The 20463-nt window shown below is 44.6% G+C and overlaps 1 protein-coding gene across 18 annotated transcripts in view; it reads right to left on the bottom strand.

The window, feature by feature from the left end:
• DNM1 (dynamin 1) overlaps positions 1-20201 on the bottom strand; it is a 65145-nt gene extending 44944 nt beyond the window's left edge. For 15 of the 18 annotated variants that reach the window (XR_004499670.1, XR_004499669.1, XR_004499672.1 and 12 more), the window contains exon 1: positions 19905-20200. Coding sequence is in view for 13 of the 18 variants with exons in the window: in XM_033518469.1 (XP_033374360.1) it covers positions 19905-20065 (161 nt within the window). In the remaining 5 variants the exon portion in view is untranslated. Of the gene's footprint in view, positions 1-19904 lie in introns of all 18 variants that reach the window. The other 3 variants (XM_015644667.2, XM_033518467.1, XM_015644666.2) reach the window with 1 other exon arrangement.
• Positions 20202-20463: the final 262 nt, after the last annotated feature.

Here is a 20463-nt window from a genome sequence, read left to right as displayed (position 1 = left end):
CTGTGCTTTAAAGCAGGAATACAACACTGTGCCACTTCTCCAGGCTAGGCTTCATCTAGAAACTACACAAAGTAGCAGCTAAAACAGAGCTGTATTCAGGGAATATAAATACTTAATTTGTTTGTAGCTTTCTTAGCTATTGACTCAAAATTCTGAATCAAGATATTGAGGTATTAGTTCTAGCAATGCAATTACAAGCATTTTATCAAGGTTGAAAAACTAGGCTCAGATAACTACATTTCTCAAAACATTGCTTACTTCTATATATTTCACACTTATTTTTTATTAACAACAGGCAGAGAGAGAATATTAAGGTAGGCAAATTCTTGGTCTGACCAGATAAAAATCTCTTCTAAACCAAGGGAACAAAAAGAACCAAGGATGCAAATCTTGATGGGTCTCAGGCTGAAAGAGTTCAGGCAGAGAAGTGTCCTGAAAAGACATTTATTGTTGTATTTTGCATTGCTCATTTCTGAAGTGCTTATACATGTTCTTGACTAGCTACCTTGGAGCAAGCACAATCACAGCATCCCTTCCAGTCTTATTACTATTTTCATATGCAGAGCTGCATGAGAGTGCAGATTTGGGCTGAAAGCTGCATTCGTAATGTAGTAAAAAAAAAAATTGAAGGGAAGGGAACCAATCTAGCAGTTACTGTAGAGCAAAACTGAAACAAAATGCAAACACCGTGAAAACACATTAAAGCAATCTTGATGTCATGCAACAATACATTTATAATCAGGGCACTGGGAATTGGGATTTCCTTAATTGTTTTGTTGGTTTGCTTGTTTGAAGTTTTTAACTAAAGCCAGACGCTATATACAAAAAGCCTTCCTGCATTAGGTAACTTAGAATCCCATGAGACAAAAAGGTTATTAGTGGCTATTAGTGACCAAAAAAACCCATTTCTGCTCTACAAACAAGTTTTAGAATTCATTTAATGACTTGCACAGTATAGAGGATAAGAGTTAAAAGTTTCATCAACCAAAGACACTTTGCGCAGACTATTCATAAAACAAAGGAGATTGACAAACTGCTTGTACAAATCAACATAAAATGGAAAGGAAGCAAAGATAGATGTAATTAAAAATTAGGATATATACCCATATGGAAATCTTGGGATTACTTGAAGAGGCACACCCTGAAACTTTCAGTCATGTTTCTTGTGTTTATTCGCCGTTCCAACACTGAAGAAAATGTGGTTGTCCACTAAAAGATACTTAGATGAGCTAGCTACCTGCAGTAGGGGCACATTTGTGTCCACACACACACACACACACACACACAGTTTCCTCAGACCAAAGAATACTTGTTTACTCCTTTGGTCAAACACTTGATCTGATGTTTTCCTATTAAATGAGATATTGAGATCTCTGGAGGAGGAACAAGTCTTTGAGCATCTCAGTGACTGCTAGGGGCATGTTGTGCCTGGTCCACCAGCTTTGCTGGAATAAATGCTCTCAATCCTCATAAGTACAAGACCAGTGATTGCATGAGCCAGTCTGTCCCTTCATGGTTTGCCAGAAGTGCCAGCTCACTGCTTTAGGTTTGTGCTCTAAGGCTTAGAGATTCTTGTAACATTTACAGTGCTGTTTCATTCCAGCAATGTGGTATTTGCAAACCTCTCTTTGACCCTGTAGCTATGATATCAGAAGTGATAACCACAACTTCCTAACAGGGAAGGGCAAGAATGGCATCCCCACACATCAGCTCAGGCTGCAACTTCTTCTCCATAGATTCTCTTCCACTGCAAATATGAGCATCATTTATTCCCTCTTTCCACCAAATTCAAGTTTTGCACCCTCTCCATCCACTGGCAACCTGTATTTCTGAAAGAACTTTGAGTCAAAGCTTTTCCATGCATGATTATTGTCTTCACTGAAGTTGCAACAGAACTATTCAGCAGCCAAAACCAGAATAGAGCCCATGGAACCATCTCTTGTTCTACATGGAAGACAGACCAAATACTTGCTTTCCCTGTCTACAGAGAAGCTGGAAGGCTTGGACAGCTGTTTGTAGAGGGCTCTGAAATACAAATCTAGGCCTAGTCTAGTCAAGTTAACACAGCATTGTCGCAGTCAATAGTTTGCTAGACTTTTGAGATTCTTGAATTAGAATGCATTAGAGAACATAAAGCCTCAATTAAAGAGCCAGAACAGAAGTTTATGAAGACATAAAAGTAGTTGCAAAGAACAGAAGGGAACACCAGCATCTGATCATTTAATTTCAATTTGATTTCTTATTAAACATATACAGACAAATAGGGTATTAAGGGATGTGATTAATCCCCAGCTTGGATTGTATTAGTTTCAGAAAATTAAAATTCACACAGCCTCCATAATTTCACACGGCTGTTTGTATTTTAATTCCAGTATTTGTAGCTTCCTGTGTTCTGATGGTGCCTGGGGACAGCAATTCAATCAGAAATGCACTGCACAAAGCACTATGCCAATACACCACAAGAAATACAGTTCTGTCCCTATGGATTTTACTGTCTGGTTACACAGTTCAGACCTGCTCCTGCTTCAGCTTCAAACCATTTTCATCTGTCAAGGCTTATAATTGATCGTTCATCATCCTCACACATCCAGATCAAGAGTTCCTCCCTAGCTCATAATGGCACAGTGCTTTACAAGAACCCCAAGCCAATCTAGGGGTATTGGTATCTTTGACATATAATTCCTCTGGTCACTGTGCCCATCAGCAACATTCACATCTTCATATGGGCTGCATTCTCTGGACAGCTTATGCATTTCTCTGAACAGCCCTTCATCTCACAGCACTTGTATTTTCAAACATGTTACTTCAGCACATGAAAATGAATTCTTAACACACAGGCTGACACCAATGGGGCATATTAACCACACACTAAAAATATTTACTATTACTCATATTGACTCCTAAAACAAAAGTAGCTACAAAAGTAGCTCACAAGCTCAGTAGGAGCTTTGTACTTCTTGGTCACTAACTCCTGGTGCTCCCTCAAAACACACATCACATAGTTCTACCACAAGGAAGAAACATGCAGGACTGCCCTTGGAGCACCTTCCTGGTCTGATCCTTCAAGCAACATACAAATACATGTGTAAGCAATTCCAAAACTTAGGTGTGGGGCAAGAACAAGCACATATTTGTTCTTTCCCCTGTCACCCAGCAGGTTGCCAAAAGGGCAGATTCAGAGTTTCCTGCTAACTTGGTTGGCTCTGTGAGCTCTTCTCTTGCCTGAGCCAAAGCACTTCTCAACTTAAAAAAAAAGCTAGACAGGCAAGAAGAACAACAGGCATTAAAAACAGGTGCATTATGAACAAAAACATCCATCAACCTGCTATTTTGTTTTCCTATGCCCTAAGCTTTCATATTCCTTTCATACTGCATCACGAGCCTGGACATCAGTCATACAGACTCATAATCATACAGTAAGTCTTGTTCCTAGTTAAGCCATGCTTTTTTTCCATTAAGCACCTTTAGATAACTTTAAGCCAGAGAATTTGTGTTATTTATTAGCCAACCTCCACAGCACAAGTATGCCTAGTCCTGCCCCACCAGTGAACAAGAGCAATTCCATAAACACTCAGCATAATGTAACTTCTTAGGATGCAATTGGTACTGGCCACACAATGGATACATATAGATATAAAGATCTATTGTAAGTACACCATTTTCCAGTATACTGGCAATATTATTGTGCACAATGATTCATTATTCAAGAAAACAATTGTGAAAAATAAAGACAGGCAATAGTTCTTGAGTGTCATCATAATATACAAGTTAGGAGAAACAAAAAAATTAAAGAGAAGGCTTCCCACTGCCTTGTACCTTGAGTTCCTATTTACAATAGTGCAGAGGGAGGTTAACACTATTGTGCTGGATTGGAACACTTACAATTCCTTTGTTAAATAGTTCTGACCCTCAAACAACCTCTCCAACACCTGGCCACTTCTCCCAAGTACAGCTCCTGAAGTCAGTAAGCAAAAGGACCAAGCAGCCTCTCAAGTGTGGACATTTGTTGTGCTTAAGGTGAGTTCCCAGAGACTGTCCTAGAAAATTTAGAGGTGCTGCCCAAGCAGGGAAAAACACAAGTGCCAGTATAAGCTGAACACATTTATAACATAATACTGGATAATTTGCAAACACAAGTCAGAGAGGGTAGAGAATAAAGCAGAAAGTAACCTTCTCCCAGTCTGCCTCAAGCTGCTCTATTCCTTTATGCAGAATTGCACCCGATAGCAGCACAGGGGCCAGCAAGTGAGGGATGTTCTGCCCAAGGTTTTGTGCAGACTGAGGCACTGAGGTCTTCAAGCATGAAAGAACAGCAACTGTGCTAGTTCAGTGTAGTAAGTAAATGTAGCAATAGTAGTATTACATGTTCACACCACATCCTGCTCCAGAACTGACATGATTCTCACCACAAGAATCCCCTTTGCTGTGTTTCCTGCACCTCTTTCACCACTGACAAGGATATACCATGTTCTGGAGCTCTCCTGTATCTTTTCCGCACACTGTGCTCTCACTTCATTAAAAATAAGAAAAATACAGTGTATTTATAGAGTTAACATATAAACTCAATAAAGCCACATCAGAAACTTACATGTATTGCAAAACTCAACATTTCAAAAACCACAATGACCCCACACCACAGGCTCTGCTGAGAAGACAAGAAATCTTTCAGGAGACTGCCCCCTCCAAGAGAATCCACCTCCATAGAAAGCTGCATGCCTGGCTGTTTGAAAGCCTACACAGTGAGTTTGGCAAATCAAATCCAGTTCCTTGTGGACAGGCATAATGGTGAGGTTTGTTTCACTGACATTTGGGGTAAATGATGTGCCATGGAGGGATATAAGTAGAATTCCAAGCTTCCATCTCAGTCATTTTATCATCAGCTTGTCTCCTCACCCTGGGACACAACACAATTACTGGCCACTGATGTACATATATAGAGGTGACAGTGCCCAGTACTGTTGTCTAGGTAATTTTTTGGTAGTGCCAGATCTTACAGGACAGGAAAAAGGTTTTTGTTACTGGAAGGCATTGTAATATTCATGTGCTCTCATGCCTCTGGGAGCACCCACGTGCCTTGAACATCAGACGTGTTAATCAAAAACATGGTTCTCCCACTTAGAACGTGTTTGTTGAGCCAAGTGTGGGCTGAGGGGGCTCAGACAATGAGAGAGGGAACACCCTGGGGGAATGTTCTCTCCCATCACCGGTACTTCAAGGTCAGTGGCCATGTTCAGACTTCTGCCTCAGCACCTTCTGTAGCACTGCTAAAGCCAGAAGCAAGGCACACAGCAACTTTTAAATGAATGCTCACTTGGAAACAGCCCCACCCCTCCCCAAATACACTAAATTCTGATTTTCTGGCTTATCTCTCACTGCACAGACTGGTTCCCAGGAGCTATCCATAGCAGTTGGTGCCTCTCTCATCCACTCTTTCCAAATCTCCTTTCTCTGCAACTCAGCCCCTCTCCTGTACACAGAGGACATGTACACGCAGGTTCCTGGAAGCAGTAGGATAAGCTAAGTTTTGCTATTGTTTATTTTAATTTGAATCCTTTGGGCTGATTTTTCTGTTTCACACTCCACTAGCTTCAGGATACATCAAAATCTGGAAGACAGCTGTGTGCATCATGCCAAGTCATGGCTGTGCTGGAGTCACTGCGCACCAGTTAATCAGAAGCACAACTACAGAGCCCTCATGGCTGCCCTGCTTCCACAGGGCAAGAGACTTCCAAGGAAGTCACAGGCATTCTTACACTTCTAGTCAATGGCCTGGGGGCCTGCCAGCATGCAGACTAAACTGGCATAGCCAAGAGTCTGCCCCAGGCATTTCTGCTGCTGTACGTCTACAGTAATTCCAAAGAAGCCAGCACACCCCAGCTTTATGCTTGGTAGAACTTACAGCAGGATCTGGCCTGACTTTCAAGGTCTGTATATTTATTTTTAGATGACCTGAAAGTAAAACAGAGATATTGCTGCATTCTTCTGATGCACCCCTGCAAATCCATAACCAGGATTATCCCATCCAATTGACTTACTGGCTATATTACAAAGCATAAAGCAAGAATTTCTGCTAGAAGCTGCCCTTCATCCCTAACTCAGTTTACATAACATGGAATATAGCAAGTCCCTATATACAGTAAATGGAGACAGAAGCTGAACAAACAGAATTTCTCCCCATTAGAGAGTTACACAGCTCCTGTCCTACATTTGTAGGAAACAAGGGAGTACCTTGGGAAACACACACAGCCATTACCCTTACTGTCAATTTTCCATGGTCTGCCTTCTTTCTATCTAGAAATCCAAGCTCTCCCTCTCAGTCACTGCTGGAGACTTTGTAGACACCACAAATACTTTTCAGTTCTTGCCTAAAAGGTGTGGTGAGGTACAAGCACAGCTCATTCCCTCAGCCATCCCAACTGAGGAGTCTGGGTGCAGCTGCCTGCACTGTAATGCAGCCCTCCTTTGAGGCTATGAGTAACCAAGTTTAAACTCTGTTTTTAGGTGCCATAGAGGGCTGTGACCCTGGGCATCCCACAATGGGAGCAGATTGGAGCCACGTGCTTCTCTCCCTAATTGTGATCACTGGCTGATAGATAATCCCTTCATGGGCTGCTGCTCTACAATTGCTGTGCAGCAACCAATCCAATCTGAGAGCCAGAACCAGGCCCAGGGGGATAATTCCCCTCCTACTCCCCTAAAACATGGTGAAATCTACTGTTTCCATAGAAACAGATCAGTTTGATGTCCACACAGTTCCTGCATCCTTCACGGGTGGGCATCAGCCCCAAGCTGCTGAGGTTTTAAGCAAGTGTCTACAGTTACAGGTCAAGAGTTTGGTGGAGAAACAAGAGGGACTCCCAGCATACAAACCCAACCATCTCATCCAAAATGTCATTTGCTTCAGTTCATCTCTGCTGTGAAAGAATTTATCAGGAAAATTGTTCCCCTCCTCCATTTTGAGGGTTGAGTTATTTGCCAGCTCCCTCCCTGCTATCTTCTGCAGATGGGTTAGTCCAGAACGCGTGAGGACGTAGAACACGGATGGGAAATCAAAACAGAATACTCCAGCACCTCACGTGCACTTGTGAGCCAATTTACTCTGTGCTGCTGCAGGTAAAAAACTGTAAAGGCATTTTCTTGTTTGGAGCTCTGCATTTTACTGCTGAGAATTATTTAGAGAGTGGTACAGCCTACAGTGCACTGCCTGATCTCAAAAAGTCACTGCCCGTTATAGCAAATGCCGCATTGACTCCAGGCTGCAGAGCTGGGGAAGCAGAGGCTGGAGAGAGCAGAAAATTGCAGCACTGCTGCTGTGCAGCTTCCTTTAGCATCTTCTGAGTAACAGAAAATGAAGTCCTGGATTTTGTTTGCTGCCTTGGGATATTCACAGTAAAGAATAATACAGCACTGATTCTGCATGACAATATCAGGAACTCAAAGAGAATAAGCAGCCTGGTGTATCCTGAATGGATGTGGCAGTAAGGATTACACATTTGTGGAAAATGCAGTTTTGATTTCAAGAATTACAATCCCAGGAGAAAGGAAACAAGGCTGGTTTTACTCATGTGGAAAAAAAAAAAAAACTAACACCAGAAATATTGCACTGCATGATGTATTCTCCACCCCAGAAACTGTAAACCAGACCTTTATGTCTGTCTTGCTTAATTTTCACCATCATAGCACAAAAGCAAGTTTTCCTTTTTCTACTTCAAAAGCATACATACCCTGGCAAAAATCTCTCTGTAATTGCAGAACCTCCCTATAATTTCCAGACAGTCCCCAAGAAGACAATACCAGGCAGCAGCAACACCCCAGAGCATCAAATTAGTTCAGTCCCTATGACAGTAGTGAAGATACAGCTCTTTTGAAGGCCAGAAAGGTAAACCCATGACCCAGCATCTTTGCCTCTTTTTCAAGCCGCACTGATTTGTCATAACACTGCAGCAACACTGCTCTGCTTTGGCACAAACAAATCTACCAACAACCCCTGGCTCTGCTGTAACAGAAAGCTGCAGCCTTGAAAAACATGACCTGTTCAGCACCTGCAACTTGAGCTGTGAGAAAACAAAAGGACAAGCTGTACACTAAAACTCTGGGACAGGAATGGCTGATGGGAAAGCACAGCCACAATAACACCCCAGGATTAATGGATGCTAAGACTGATGAGCAGCAGGCTGACCTTGCTATTTCCCACCACCAGTGTCTTAATCTCTGGAGCCAGGCTGCAGCTGAGTCCAGACTAAAGGCTGCCCAGCAGTAGAGGCCCTCCTGTGTTCAGAGACACCATTATACTGTGCCACAGTAACTAATATTCACACTACTCATTGCATGGAGGCTCTGGATAAAAAAGGGGGTTTATCCCCCTTTTTTTGTCCTTCTCTTGTCCAGAGAAGGAAACCAGGTACAATGGCAAATTCAAAGATACCAAATACTTGTGCTAAGTATAACCTTAGATTTCTTGTCAAAACTCCACCTCTGGAGTCCTGGTATTTGCTGCAAGACCCATCAGAAGAACAAATGTAGCTGGAGGCACATTTCATCACTGCAGCATGACACTTCCTCCACTCCCAGACAGCACTGTGTGCTAGAAAAGGAGACAGGCTGCCCAGAGCCTGAATTCCTTAAAGGGTACAGACAACTGAAAGAGTTCACTGGGAAAGGCAAAGTCACTTTGATGAGACACGGAACTGTGTCGGAAGCTGCATGAGGAAGGATGGTACCTCAACAATCCATGATGTGCTGTTAGTTGCCACATATTGGTGGTGAGTTTATAAACATGAATGCATGTACCCTAATAGCTTATCTCAGGTCAGTGGTAAGAGGCTGAGTGTGTTGTGGATGGGGAGGAAGGCTGCTTCCCTTCCAACAGGCCAGGCAGGAAGGACAGAATTCCACGAGGTAACAGAGTTATGCTGCACTCAGGCATCCTGACCAAACTGCCCACAGTGCACAGCTGTCCTGCAGAGGGAATTTAGGATGCAAATTTATATCTCTGCTCTGCCTGGAGAAGTATGCAGGATCAATGCCAGGCTCTTTGCTATGCACTGCACCTCTGCAGCTCCAGATATTATTATATTCAACCTGGGCTCGGAACACGGTGCTGAGGCACTGCCTCTTAAAGCCCTTGAAGAAGACCCAGCAGACAGATGGCAAACACCACTAGTGCAAAGTCAGAAGCATTAAACTCTACTTAAGAAACCACACAAGACGTCTCCATTTCATGCTATTCCAGAACAAAAATTGGATCAATAGTCGTAAAAGAGTTGAGCTTCTGACCTCCTGTCTAGTTCCAATGTGCCAGTGGAAGAGCACTTCTCATGTCACAAGGCACACTTTGCTCTAGTCAAATCTGGGCAGTGACCATGGGAGGTGACAAAAAGGCTGGGCTTAAATTCAACAACAAAAAAGGAAAATCAAAACAGGTGTTGCCTTATTTAGTGAGTATTGTGATAGCAGAACTGTGGCATAGCGACTTGGACTGACCACAGTCTTACAGCCTTCTATTACTTTCCTTATTTTCCACAAGTAAAGGGTTTAACTAAATTTCTCTCCCTTGTATCTCCTCTCCTCCAATGCACTGATTTCTAAGACATCTGCTTTTGCCCCTCCAGGTGTCCAATGCAAGTTCAACTTTGTCCAAGCAGAAGTTGGCAAAATATCAAGTGCCAATGCAGTAACTCACTTATTCTTTTGCAGTAAACATTCTTGAAATATCATTCCTTCAATAGTTTATACAGATTCCTGCAGGAAATGGATATCTTTCTCTAAAATGAGTTTGGGGTGTGTGGTAGTTTGCAGGCCTGAGATAACAAACACATCTTGTACAAATAGGCATAAGCAGAGTAATTCTTAGGGGAACATGAACAAATCAAAGTAGCACAGCCCAGAGGGAAGAAGTTTATTGCTGGTATCTCTGCTGAGAGCTGCATGATGTAGAAGAGGTGACCTGAGTTTCAGGGCTGGAGCTGCAGCATCAGCTCTGCAGTGTGACACATGTCATGCACCAATCCCTGAGGGTATTCTGCATTTTGGAACGTACCAACCTCCTCCTTACCCAAAGCTTTAACCCCACTGCAACAGATCTCCTCTCAAGGCTACCACCATGCTCAGGCAATTCCCAGCTATTCATAGAGGAGCTTCTATTAAAAGTAAAAGCACAATCAGCTTAAGAAACAGCCAGAGATTATACAAGAGATCACAGCAGCCAGAAAGAGAGAAAACCTAACATGTATTAGAATCAAGAGGTCCCATCATGACCCAGAGTAGTGTAAGCTCAGAGAAAATCATAAACAAGTCAGCAAAGCTAAGTATCAATATAAAACCTGTGAAGGTTAGAGCTTTGTGGTTTATTGGTTTAATTCTGAACTAACAGGTCACCAGATATATTCCCCTGCTGACAGGGAATTGTTCCTGTGCTGGAAGGCAGGTAGCAAATAGACAGTCATTATAAACCCAATGTTTTAGAGGTTTGTAACAATTTGCATGAGGAAGAGCTCTTGGGGCTGGAACAGTCAGTTAATTTGTCAGTGCCCTGAGTCAGATCCTATGTAACTTACTCTGCCTTTACACATGTAAGAGTGGCAGGAAGACAAAGAGGAGGAACTGAACAAAGACTTCAAGATTTTTGCCTTTAGGTACCTCTTTCCCTGCTCTAAGAAATTCAGCATCACCTCCCCCATCCCTGGATTTCCATTCTCAATTTTAAAAAAAGGGAAACACTGTAGTTTCTCCTAGTGCTCTCCAGAGTAAGTTAGCTGTGCTGTGAAAACATTTGCAGATGTTGAGAACTGACTGCTCAGCATCTCTGTAGACTTCTGCCTATTGATATGAGAAAGGGTCTGAATGCAGCTGAAAAACTACTCTGAAATACAGCTGCAATTTATGATCAGCTTTTATCCAGCATTACAGCAGCACTGCCTGGCTTTGCAGCCAAAATCCACAGCAGTATCAGTTTAACACTGGCTGTGTCCTCTCTTAGGCATCACATACACTGCACTGGCCACTCTTGCAGCAAGATTGTTTCCCACCCCCAAAATGACAGGCTGAGCAGTCAGACAGGAGCCCAGCACTTCCCATGTCTGTTACGGTTGTATTAACTCTTCACCCTTCCACACAGCTGCAACAATGCAGCCTAAAGCCATAAGAAACAGGAAAGGGAGAGTTAAAGGAGACTGTTGAGGCAATACATTATTAAAATAGTATTTTCAGCCCCAGAGACTCCAGTTCAATTCCCATTTCCGTCACAAGTGAGGTACTGGGTTCATTCCAAACCTCATTTATTGTTCGCTGCGACTGCAACACAAGTATTTTAGCAGAGCTTATAGATTTGAGACTAAGCCCTGATTTTTAGGAAGGGAAGAGATGACAGTGCAGGTCTTAAAAGTTTTGGGATTCCTTATACTTGTCTCCAGAAGCATTTAGGGAAACAGCATATTTTCAAGAAAAAAAATACCCTCAAACCTCCATGTCAGAAATTGCTATTTTCAATACAAAAGCTACACTGCTCTTCTGTTCGCTCAATTGCTGTGGCCAGGGCTCTAAGAAAAGCCACACAAGTCACAAGACTTGCAGAAAAATGGCAGAAGCTGGCAAGTTTGCTTCCAGTCAGCAAGACACAGCTTGAGGAGCTTGCATAACGTCTGCTTCCAAGAAGCTTCCAAAAGCACGTTATGCTGAATTGCAAGAAGCTACTAACCAGGGACCATCTCACTTCCATTTGGTCATAGCTGGGTCTGCCAAAACTTGCCATGTCAGATGCTCTGGAGAAAACAGAGACACTGTTAGATTTCAGACTCAGGGCTCATTATTCCTGTACTGTGTCTTGAAGGAAAGCAAAGCAGTTATCTACTACAGTCAGCATCAGGCTCAGAGCTGTGACAAACCTGAAGGTCACAAAGGAAGCAAACACCAGCAACTTAATTGTCCTGTCTGCCCACCTATATAAAACAGACTAAGAAAACTGTGGAGCCACTTTATATTCAATTGTTATTAAAATATTCACTAATGGACCTTGAAAATACAGCTGGACCTAAGTACAAAGTATCCAAACATATCTAACATTAAACTGTGCCCTCATTTGCCCATCACAGTGTTTTGATGCAGTCTTGCTTGCTCATCAGTAACTACTGAAATGTTCTCAGCCCTCTCTTTGTGGCTAACCCAGTATCTATAGTAGTTCTGAGCAACACATCCAGTTTGCATTACTATAGTCAAGTATCAAGTGACATCAAGTCACCCCAAAGTAGGCATGATGTGTGCTTCAGATGGATCACAGATAAATATAAATTAAGAGAAAAAACTTTTTGCTGTTTATCAGAACCAGTCCTGCTTGCAGGCTGACCACCTCCAAACCGGACCAGAACATCCAAGTGCTGAAAGTCCCTAGGTACAAAACCTGGGCTCAGTCCTCTGTAGGGCTGTGCTACCCATCCTTGCCCTGAAAGACCATGTTGAAAAATTCAAGTGCTACCAGGCCACCTAGGGTAGCTTCTCATCTCCCAGTGCTTTCTGGGACTCACCCTCACTCATCGAATCCTGCACCTGATCTATGCCAGCAGCCAAAGGTTGGCAAATCTGCCAGCACCAGACCCAACCTCTGCAGAGCAGACCTAAGTAACCTGCAAGATACTGAGCAAACCAACCTGCATGAAAAACTGAAGTTCTTGGCACAACACTTCTAGAGAGAAGCAGGCCTTTGCAGACAGACACTGCAGTGCATCTTTACAGAGTTTCTCAACATTTATTGTTAAGAAAAACAGTTTGTCACTTTATGCTTAACCTTTTCCAGTGTTATTTCAAGTGTCCATTAATGAAATACACCCACATGTCATGGGAGACACCAACAGCCTCTCCTTTAAGGATGGAGAAAAAGGTATAAAAATTAATCATGAAGAATTTAGCTTCAGAGCAAAGAACATAATTCTACCTCAAGGCTGAACTTGCCCATTTACCTATAATAAGAGGCAATATTCCTTAACCATGAGATTCCACTCTCTACCAGAATGTGCAAAATCAGGTCAGAAGCCAGGAAGAGAAAATTTCAAGTAGAATGAGAAACTGTCCCACTAGTAAGCTATTTTTCCCACCATGCATGACTAGACTTCTGGGTTTGGGTTGTTTTTTTTTTCTTTTTGGACTAGATTTAATTTCATCTCTCCTCCCAACTAACAGTACTCTGACTCATATGGTCACAGATCTGTGAGTCCAAGAAGGAAAAAAGTATTACACCAAAAGATTTTGCAGTGTTTTTTTTTTTTTAGTGGCATATCAAGGAAGTAGGTTTACCCTGCATATCATCAGTAAATCTCCTTTGACAGACACCACCTCAGAACCACTTTTACCAATTGAGCACTTAGGCTGAACACCATATGCTTCTAGATGACTGCCTGCCACCCCTTCACTAACTCTTCTGGTTTTACTACTCATGCACTGCCTGAAACAAAAAACTAATACTGGCTTACACGGGTGGAGCACACAAGGGTTTGCTCTTGTCCAATAAATTCACTGCTCAAGGCATCATAATAAGTTTCACCCCAGTAGCTAGAATACAGCAAGAACTGTTTTCTTGATTAACTTATGCTAAGTTGTAAGCTGCTTCATTAACTCCTCAAAAAACCTTATCCAGAATTTTTACTCATGCTTGTACAGACTCAAACCTGAAGTACAAAGCAGGGACATTCAGGAATTCACCAGATCAGGAAGGGGATTAACTTCCTGCCTTAGAATAACATTTTTCAGAAGCTGCCTCAGATAGGAGGTGTTGCAGACAGACTCCCACTCTTTCTATTTAAATGCAGCAGAGTTCTGCTTGCTCCAAGCATCTGGAAAAGTCAGGGTCAAGGACTTGGCTTGGTGTTCCCAGATAGGTATTGAACAACTCCTGAAAACAACCAGTACTCTTTAAAAACAGTAGGTCATCTTTGCTTTACCTGGTTTTATTTAGGTTTTTTGACTGCACACTAAGTTTTAAAAAACAGGAGCAGCTGACAGTTTAGCTTTTGGGAACTTCTGACTCTTTTCCCCTCTGGTTCTGTTCCCTCTACAGCCTTGTATCACTGCATCCTGTTTACTGAGGAAACACAAAAAAAAATCCACATTTACTTATCTCAAAATATAGTAAGGACTAGTTCTAAGACTCTCAACTTGAGGATTACCATGCTAACAAGGAAGAGTCCACACAAGGAAATGCAGCATCCCTGAGCTGTCAGCTATCAGGTGACAAATTCCAGCAATGACAAGGCAACATGTCATTTTCACACACCAGTAGGTCCAAACATCAACCTGCACAACACTGAGCACCAGTTTCCCTACTGGAGTGCAGCTGGTTTCCATTCCCTAGGTAAAATCTGATATGATCTGAAACATGCCATGAAGATCTCTTCTTCTAGAGAATATAAGGCTAGTGGGCAGTTACCAGAACCATGAGATGATCACTAAAGAGTGAAGCTGAAAGATACAGCTAACAAGATCTGCAGAGAACATGTTACTGCTGCAGGAAATAGAAAAAATATTAGACTTGAACTTATTTGAACCAACGCTGATCGGACTAAAACAAGTTGACAACAAACATTGGCAGACACTGCTGCTGCATCTATGAATACTGAGATTCATGGGATTTTCCCTTCACAGACATCCATGTTATGTTATAATTTAATTATGTGTCTTCTAGCATTCCTCCTCCCGCAACTGTTTGCCCAGAGCTCTACAGATTTTTCTCAGGTGAAATTATTTTATCTTGGGGTCTGCTGCCACACATTACTCATTTTCCCCCAATGATCCATATTTTCTTCCTTCCCCAATTAATCCAAGATGAAAACAGGTATTTTCTTCACTGGAGACCAAAGACTGGCTGCCATCTGAAGGACTTATCTGACCATAATTTATTTCTCTAAGCAGCAGAATCCTACCCCTAGCTCTTGCACCATCCACTGCAACCCTAAATAAGTCAGTTCACAAGCAGTGCCTGTGTTTTTAAGCTGCAAATACACAACAGTGTCTGACCAGCTCACAGATGTATTTATCATACAACAGTTAAATGGCCATGATTTGCAATTAATCATCTCTTTGCCAGCACACATCTCAAATCAGAACCCTCAAGAATTTAGAAGCACACTTAAAAACCTCTTTTGTGGCCAAAGCACATGTCGTGCGTGTATCTTCTTGTTTAAACTTAAATCTGCCCCTGAAGTACTGCAGTGATGCTTGGCATTGCCCAGTACAACAGACATCCCCAATCTATATATAATGTAGCTATGACTTGTACAAGATTTGAACACTCAATCCTCAACATTCAAGCTCATAAAGCACATAATGCAGCAGAAGCCTGAGCAGCTTAAAAGTAAAAGGTTCATCAACAAAACTGTTTTCCTGCAGGAACAGGCCAACTATCTGGATCTCTTCATGTATCCCTTTAGGATCCTTCATTTCCACCTATTTGCTAAATACTGCTGATGGTCTCTGAAGGTATTTTGCTGGGGAAGCTTTCCTTAACAAAGCGAAGTGTGTATTATCAAGGAAGGCATTCCCTCATCATATCTCAGGGGTGTATTTATTGCTAAATGGCTGTGGAAGGTAGTAAGTTGCTCCTCAAAGTTACACCTGAAGCCAAACTAAACCCTGCAGCTTCAGGATCTAGCTTTGCATCACCAGTATGGGAAACAGGCAAAGAGAAATTTGCTGCCAGGCCCATGCCTGACTTTGTCACAGCAATTACTGCAGCTATGCCTAATGAGTATTCAGCCTTTCCACTGCCACAGGCATTGCAGTGCTGCATTTTTCCTGCTCTTTTACCCATGTGGAAATTTCAGTGTGTTAAGAAAGGCAAGGTTAGCCCAACGTGGTTGAGTTTAGGCCCACATCTGTCTCCTGATTCCTTCCAGGCAACACACAAACATCATGGAATCCAGCATATACCATCAGAGCCAGGTGACAGACTGCTAAGAACCCCTATTTTGGGTGCACAGCTTCCAAGAGAAGATGCTTGTGGGGTACCAGATTCCAGCTCAGGTCTGGGGTCAAATAAACACTGATACACTTCTCACAACTTTGGAACTGCTTAGGTCCCTTGATCATAAACAAGATGGTTTCATCTCCATTCAAGTCCTTCCACCCACTGTTCCCAGCCCTTAGTCACTGCCTCCTCAGCAGCCCCCTGAAACCATCTGTTCTGGAGAAGTCAGAGGTGCCTTGTTTCCCCCATGAAGAGCAACGCAGCTGTCCCAGCAGGGCTGAGCAGCACCCTGCCTTGGATCAGACAGCAACACCACAAGGCACAGACATTCTGGGAACTAGCTGAACACAGCCCAGTGCTTTCAATTTTCCTGTTTGTAAAGCACAGATAACAGTAATACTCCCAGAAATCAAAAGATCTGTGTAACAGTGCTCTGAGATTACAGGATTTAATGAAAACATATTCGTTATTTTCACATGGTAAAGTAAAAGTGAACATGGATGATTATACAAACAGCCTTGTGGGCTGTCTCATACAACCTCCTCAGTCATTTGGGCTCTCAAGTCAAATTAGCACATACCACATGCTTTGTTCTTTTTATCAGACTAATTTTGCTGGTACAGGTGCCTGCTCCAAGACGTATTTATTTAGAATAGGAGGCAGCAGGGAAGTAACAACACCTTAAGAACAGACTAAATAATCCCTGAGGTCCCTTCCAACCTGAGTTATCCTACAAGTTTATAGCCACACCAACAGGAAATGCCTGGAGCTCACCCGATTAACCTTCCTTCCAGTTCTGGGGCCCATGATAAACCAGCCTGTGGATAGATGTGTCACCTGTCTGGCTTCTACATGGCTTCTTGTTTCTCCAGATTTTATCACCACCAGCCGGTATCCAAGTCACCATGCTGAGACTCCAGCAGCAAAAGCACACATAGCAGCCACATTGACATCTGGTATTATAAATACAAGCTCTACACTGTTGGATAATCTGTTAACAGCAGAGTAAGTGTCACTGAAAATGCAATTAGCAGCAACTAGTAATCCATCGAATTCAGGAGGAAAAAAAAATGTTTGTTTGGTAAGACATGTAAGTAAACACTGACTGCAGGAACTATCATTCCTCCCTGCTTGTAGGTTTCCACTGAGTGTGGGACTCAGTGCTACTGCAAGATGCCTTCATCAGCCCTGGACTGAAGCCCTGCATAGCCACAACACAGGTCTGGCAAGGGGCAAGTGTGCTGTCCTGTTAGGGAAACGTGACTTGATGACAATTTGAAAGGAGCCCTGCAGGTCCTGAGCAGGGAAATCAGCACTGGCAGGGCCTCCAGCCCCTCTCCTGAAGTGCCTGCTTCATGCACATCAGCATTTGTTCTTGCACAGATTTCCATCCACTCAGAGAGAAAGCCATCAGCACTCACATTCACAGCGAGCAGCTGCTGAGCAATAGCTGCACCACCATCCTGGTATCAAGCTGGAGCAGTGACATATGCCATGTCCACACTACAGCAATAATTGTATTTGTACACAGTAGGTCTACACACAATTTCTTCTTATGACTGCTCAGACAAGAAAACAGCCCTTATCACAATCACACTGAAGAGCCATGCTTATTCTGGGTACTATTTCCATAGCTCTTTATCATGGTTTCCAATACCCACACAGCAAGAAAAGAGACTATACATTACAGCAGGGCCTCAACACTATTTTAACAGGATTGGGATTTGCAGCATATACACATACATTCTGTGGTAAGAGGTCTCAAGTTACCAAGTCTAAACTAGCTAGCATTCAGGGGTATCAAATGGAGAAAGACCTCTTCACACTGACATTTTCCATTTCCCCTCCAATTATTCCCTCTAAATGCTTTTCTACAGACAGCTCTCAGCTCATGCTCAGGGGACCCTTAATTATTTCATTTTCTAAAAGCCACAGCACTGTAACTTGCTGCTAGAGAGACAGCTGATGGGATACAGTGAGGTCATAAGTTCTCCTGTGACAGGAGTCATCAGAAAGAGACAGAAAATAATTGAATTCATATCTTTTCCACCAAGCAGACAAAATCCCCAGCTCTAAATTGGTTCCAGTGGAGATGCACCAAGGATTAGTAGATCCCCTTGGTCTAAAGGAGAGGAGGAGTGTACCCCAATACACCGACTGTCCTTCCTTCAACAAATCCTCCTCTGGCCCAGCAGCCCTACATTATCTACGACACCACTGCAGCACTGCCTGCACAGATCCTCTAAAAAGGATTTAAGAGGTTTGACTGCCAGTACCTAGAAAGCATGAAAATAGCAGAGCCAACAGGTGAACCTGTTTTGTTCGAAGATGTCAGAAGATCCATTTCCCCCTTCTTAGAAAGCTACAGCCCAACAAGTTTTTTTTTGGGTGGCAGGAATTTTTATTTTTTTTTCTGTGACTATGGACAAACAAGTGGATATTGGACTATGACCTGAGGCTCAGTAAATGTGTTTCTGCAATGTCCTGCTGGCATGATCCCAGCATCTCTGGGGGATACACTGAATGGACCTTTGGAAGTTGGCTAGAAAAGATGCCAAACTCTTTACATTTTATATTCTTAAATTTTCAAAACTCTTTGATCTATGGCAGAAAATTAAAAAAAAAAAATATTTTGACCATGCTTTCCTTGTACCAGATACACCCCCTGTGCCTTCCTCCTACTATACCAGCACACCCTACACTCACTGCTCAAAGATACCCTTGCACAGGTCCAGAATTTGAGGCTACTTGCAGCTGAACAAGCAGTTAATCCACACCACAGACCCTTCTGACAGTGGCAAAGCTCTATAAGCCATCCAACAGCAAACAGCTTAAAAGAAAAAGTGGGGGTGGGGGAACAAGATCCAATAGATGTTGTCACAAATGCCGTTTGCTGAAAGAGAAAAACCCACGCAAGCATCTGACCAGGTATCAGCAGTCATTGCTTTCAAGGCAAGTCACCAGAAACCTGCGTGCTCCTCATAGCATAAAAAAAAAAACCCCCTTGATAACTAAACCCCGTATATAACTTAATACAATTAATTAACAAGGCCAGGGAAAAGGTGAGGAACACCCCCCCCCCCCCCAGGTGTTGTGTGTCTGCACTGGAGCAGATACCCAAGCAGCGCGATCTGCAATTTACTCAAGTTGCAGATGATGAATGCGAAGGTCACATGAAGGGAAGGCATCAGTATATTGCCTATCACAAAATGGTAGCACCCGGGGATTTGAGCATATAGGAGAGCTGTAACCCCGTCCTTCCTATAGCCTCCCCGCGGCTCCTGACATGGCATCCGCTATGGAGGACAGCGAGCCTGGGCTGGGGGAGGGGGACAGAGCAGATTAAACTTAAACACCCTCCGCATCACCCCCCCGCAGCGACAACATCCATCTCTGAGCCCCGCACCGAGCAGGGGATGGATGGGGCCGGCCCCCACAGCCACTTCAGCCCCCTCCGTTATGTAACAGCCAGGACAAGGTGGGGGGGGGGCTCCCACCGGCCGCCAAGGTGCGGCAGTGGCGGGGACCCCGCTGCGGAATGCCCCCAGGCGGGGAGCCCTCCCTTCCCCACTCTCCCTCCCGCGCCTCCCCGTACCCCTGCACCGCAGCGCCCGGGCGTCCTGCAGCGCTGCCCGCGCACCACACACGCGCCGAGCCGAGGAGCTGCGAGCGGAGCGCTGTCCCCGCACCGCGCTCAGAGCGCCCGCACCGCGCTGCCCGTGCGGCGGCTCTGCCCGCGCTGTCCCTGCGCCCCTGCCCGCACCGCGCTGCCCGTGCGGAGCCTCTGCCCGCGCTGCACCCGCACCGCGCTCCCCGTGCGGAGCCTCTGCCCGTGCGGAGCCTCTGCCCGCGCTGCTCCCGCACCGCGCTGCCCACAGACCCCGCGGCGCTGTCCCCGCACCGCGCTGGCCATGCGGCAGCTCTGCCCGCGCCCCCGGGGACGCCCCCCGCTCACCTCCCGACGAAATTCTCTAACACGGAGCTCTTGCCGGCGCTCTGCCCCCCCACCACGGCGATCTGCGGCAGGTCGAGGTTGGCGTTCTGCCCGATGGCGGCGAAGGCGTCCTGCAGCCGGTTGACCAGCGGGATGAGATCCTCCATCCCGCGGTTCCCCATGGTTGCGGCGCGGCTCCTCGCACAAGCGAGCTCGCACTAACCCTTCCCGCAGCCCTTCCCGGCTCTGGGGCCGGTGGGCAGCGGCTCCAGCCCGCGCCCCTCGCCCCGCTCGACGCCGCCCGGGCTCCGCTCGCCTCAGCCCGCCCGCCGCGCCTGTGGAGCGCCCCGTGCTGCCGCCAGGGGGCGTTAAAGATAGCGGCGCGGCGCTGCATCCTGGGAGATGTAGTCCGGCGGCTGTGAGGGGCCGCGATCGGGATGGCGCGGCGCGGCACTGGTGTCTGTGCCTAGAGATCTGGGAACGGGGCTTGCTCCCCAAAACCAGAGCGGCTCAGGCTGCCCCGGGGCTGCGTGGGGCCGTGTGTCTGCGGTAGGTTGATCCACTTGTGTAACCCAGCCGG

This window comes from Parus major, chromosome 17 (assembly GCF_001522545.3).
Source record: "Parus major isolate Abel chromosome 17, Parus_major1.1, whole genome shotgun sequence".
NCBI classification, from domain to species: Eukaryota; Metazoa; Chordata; class Aves; order Passeriformes; family Paridae; genus Parus; species Parus major.
Note: the sequence above shows the minus strand (reverse complement) of the source record. Positions and strands in the feature narration are given on the sequence as shown.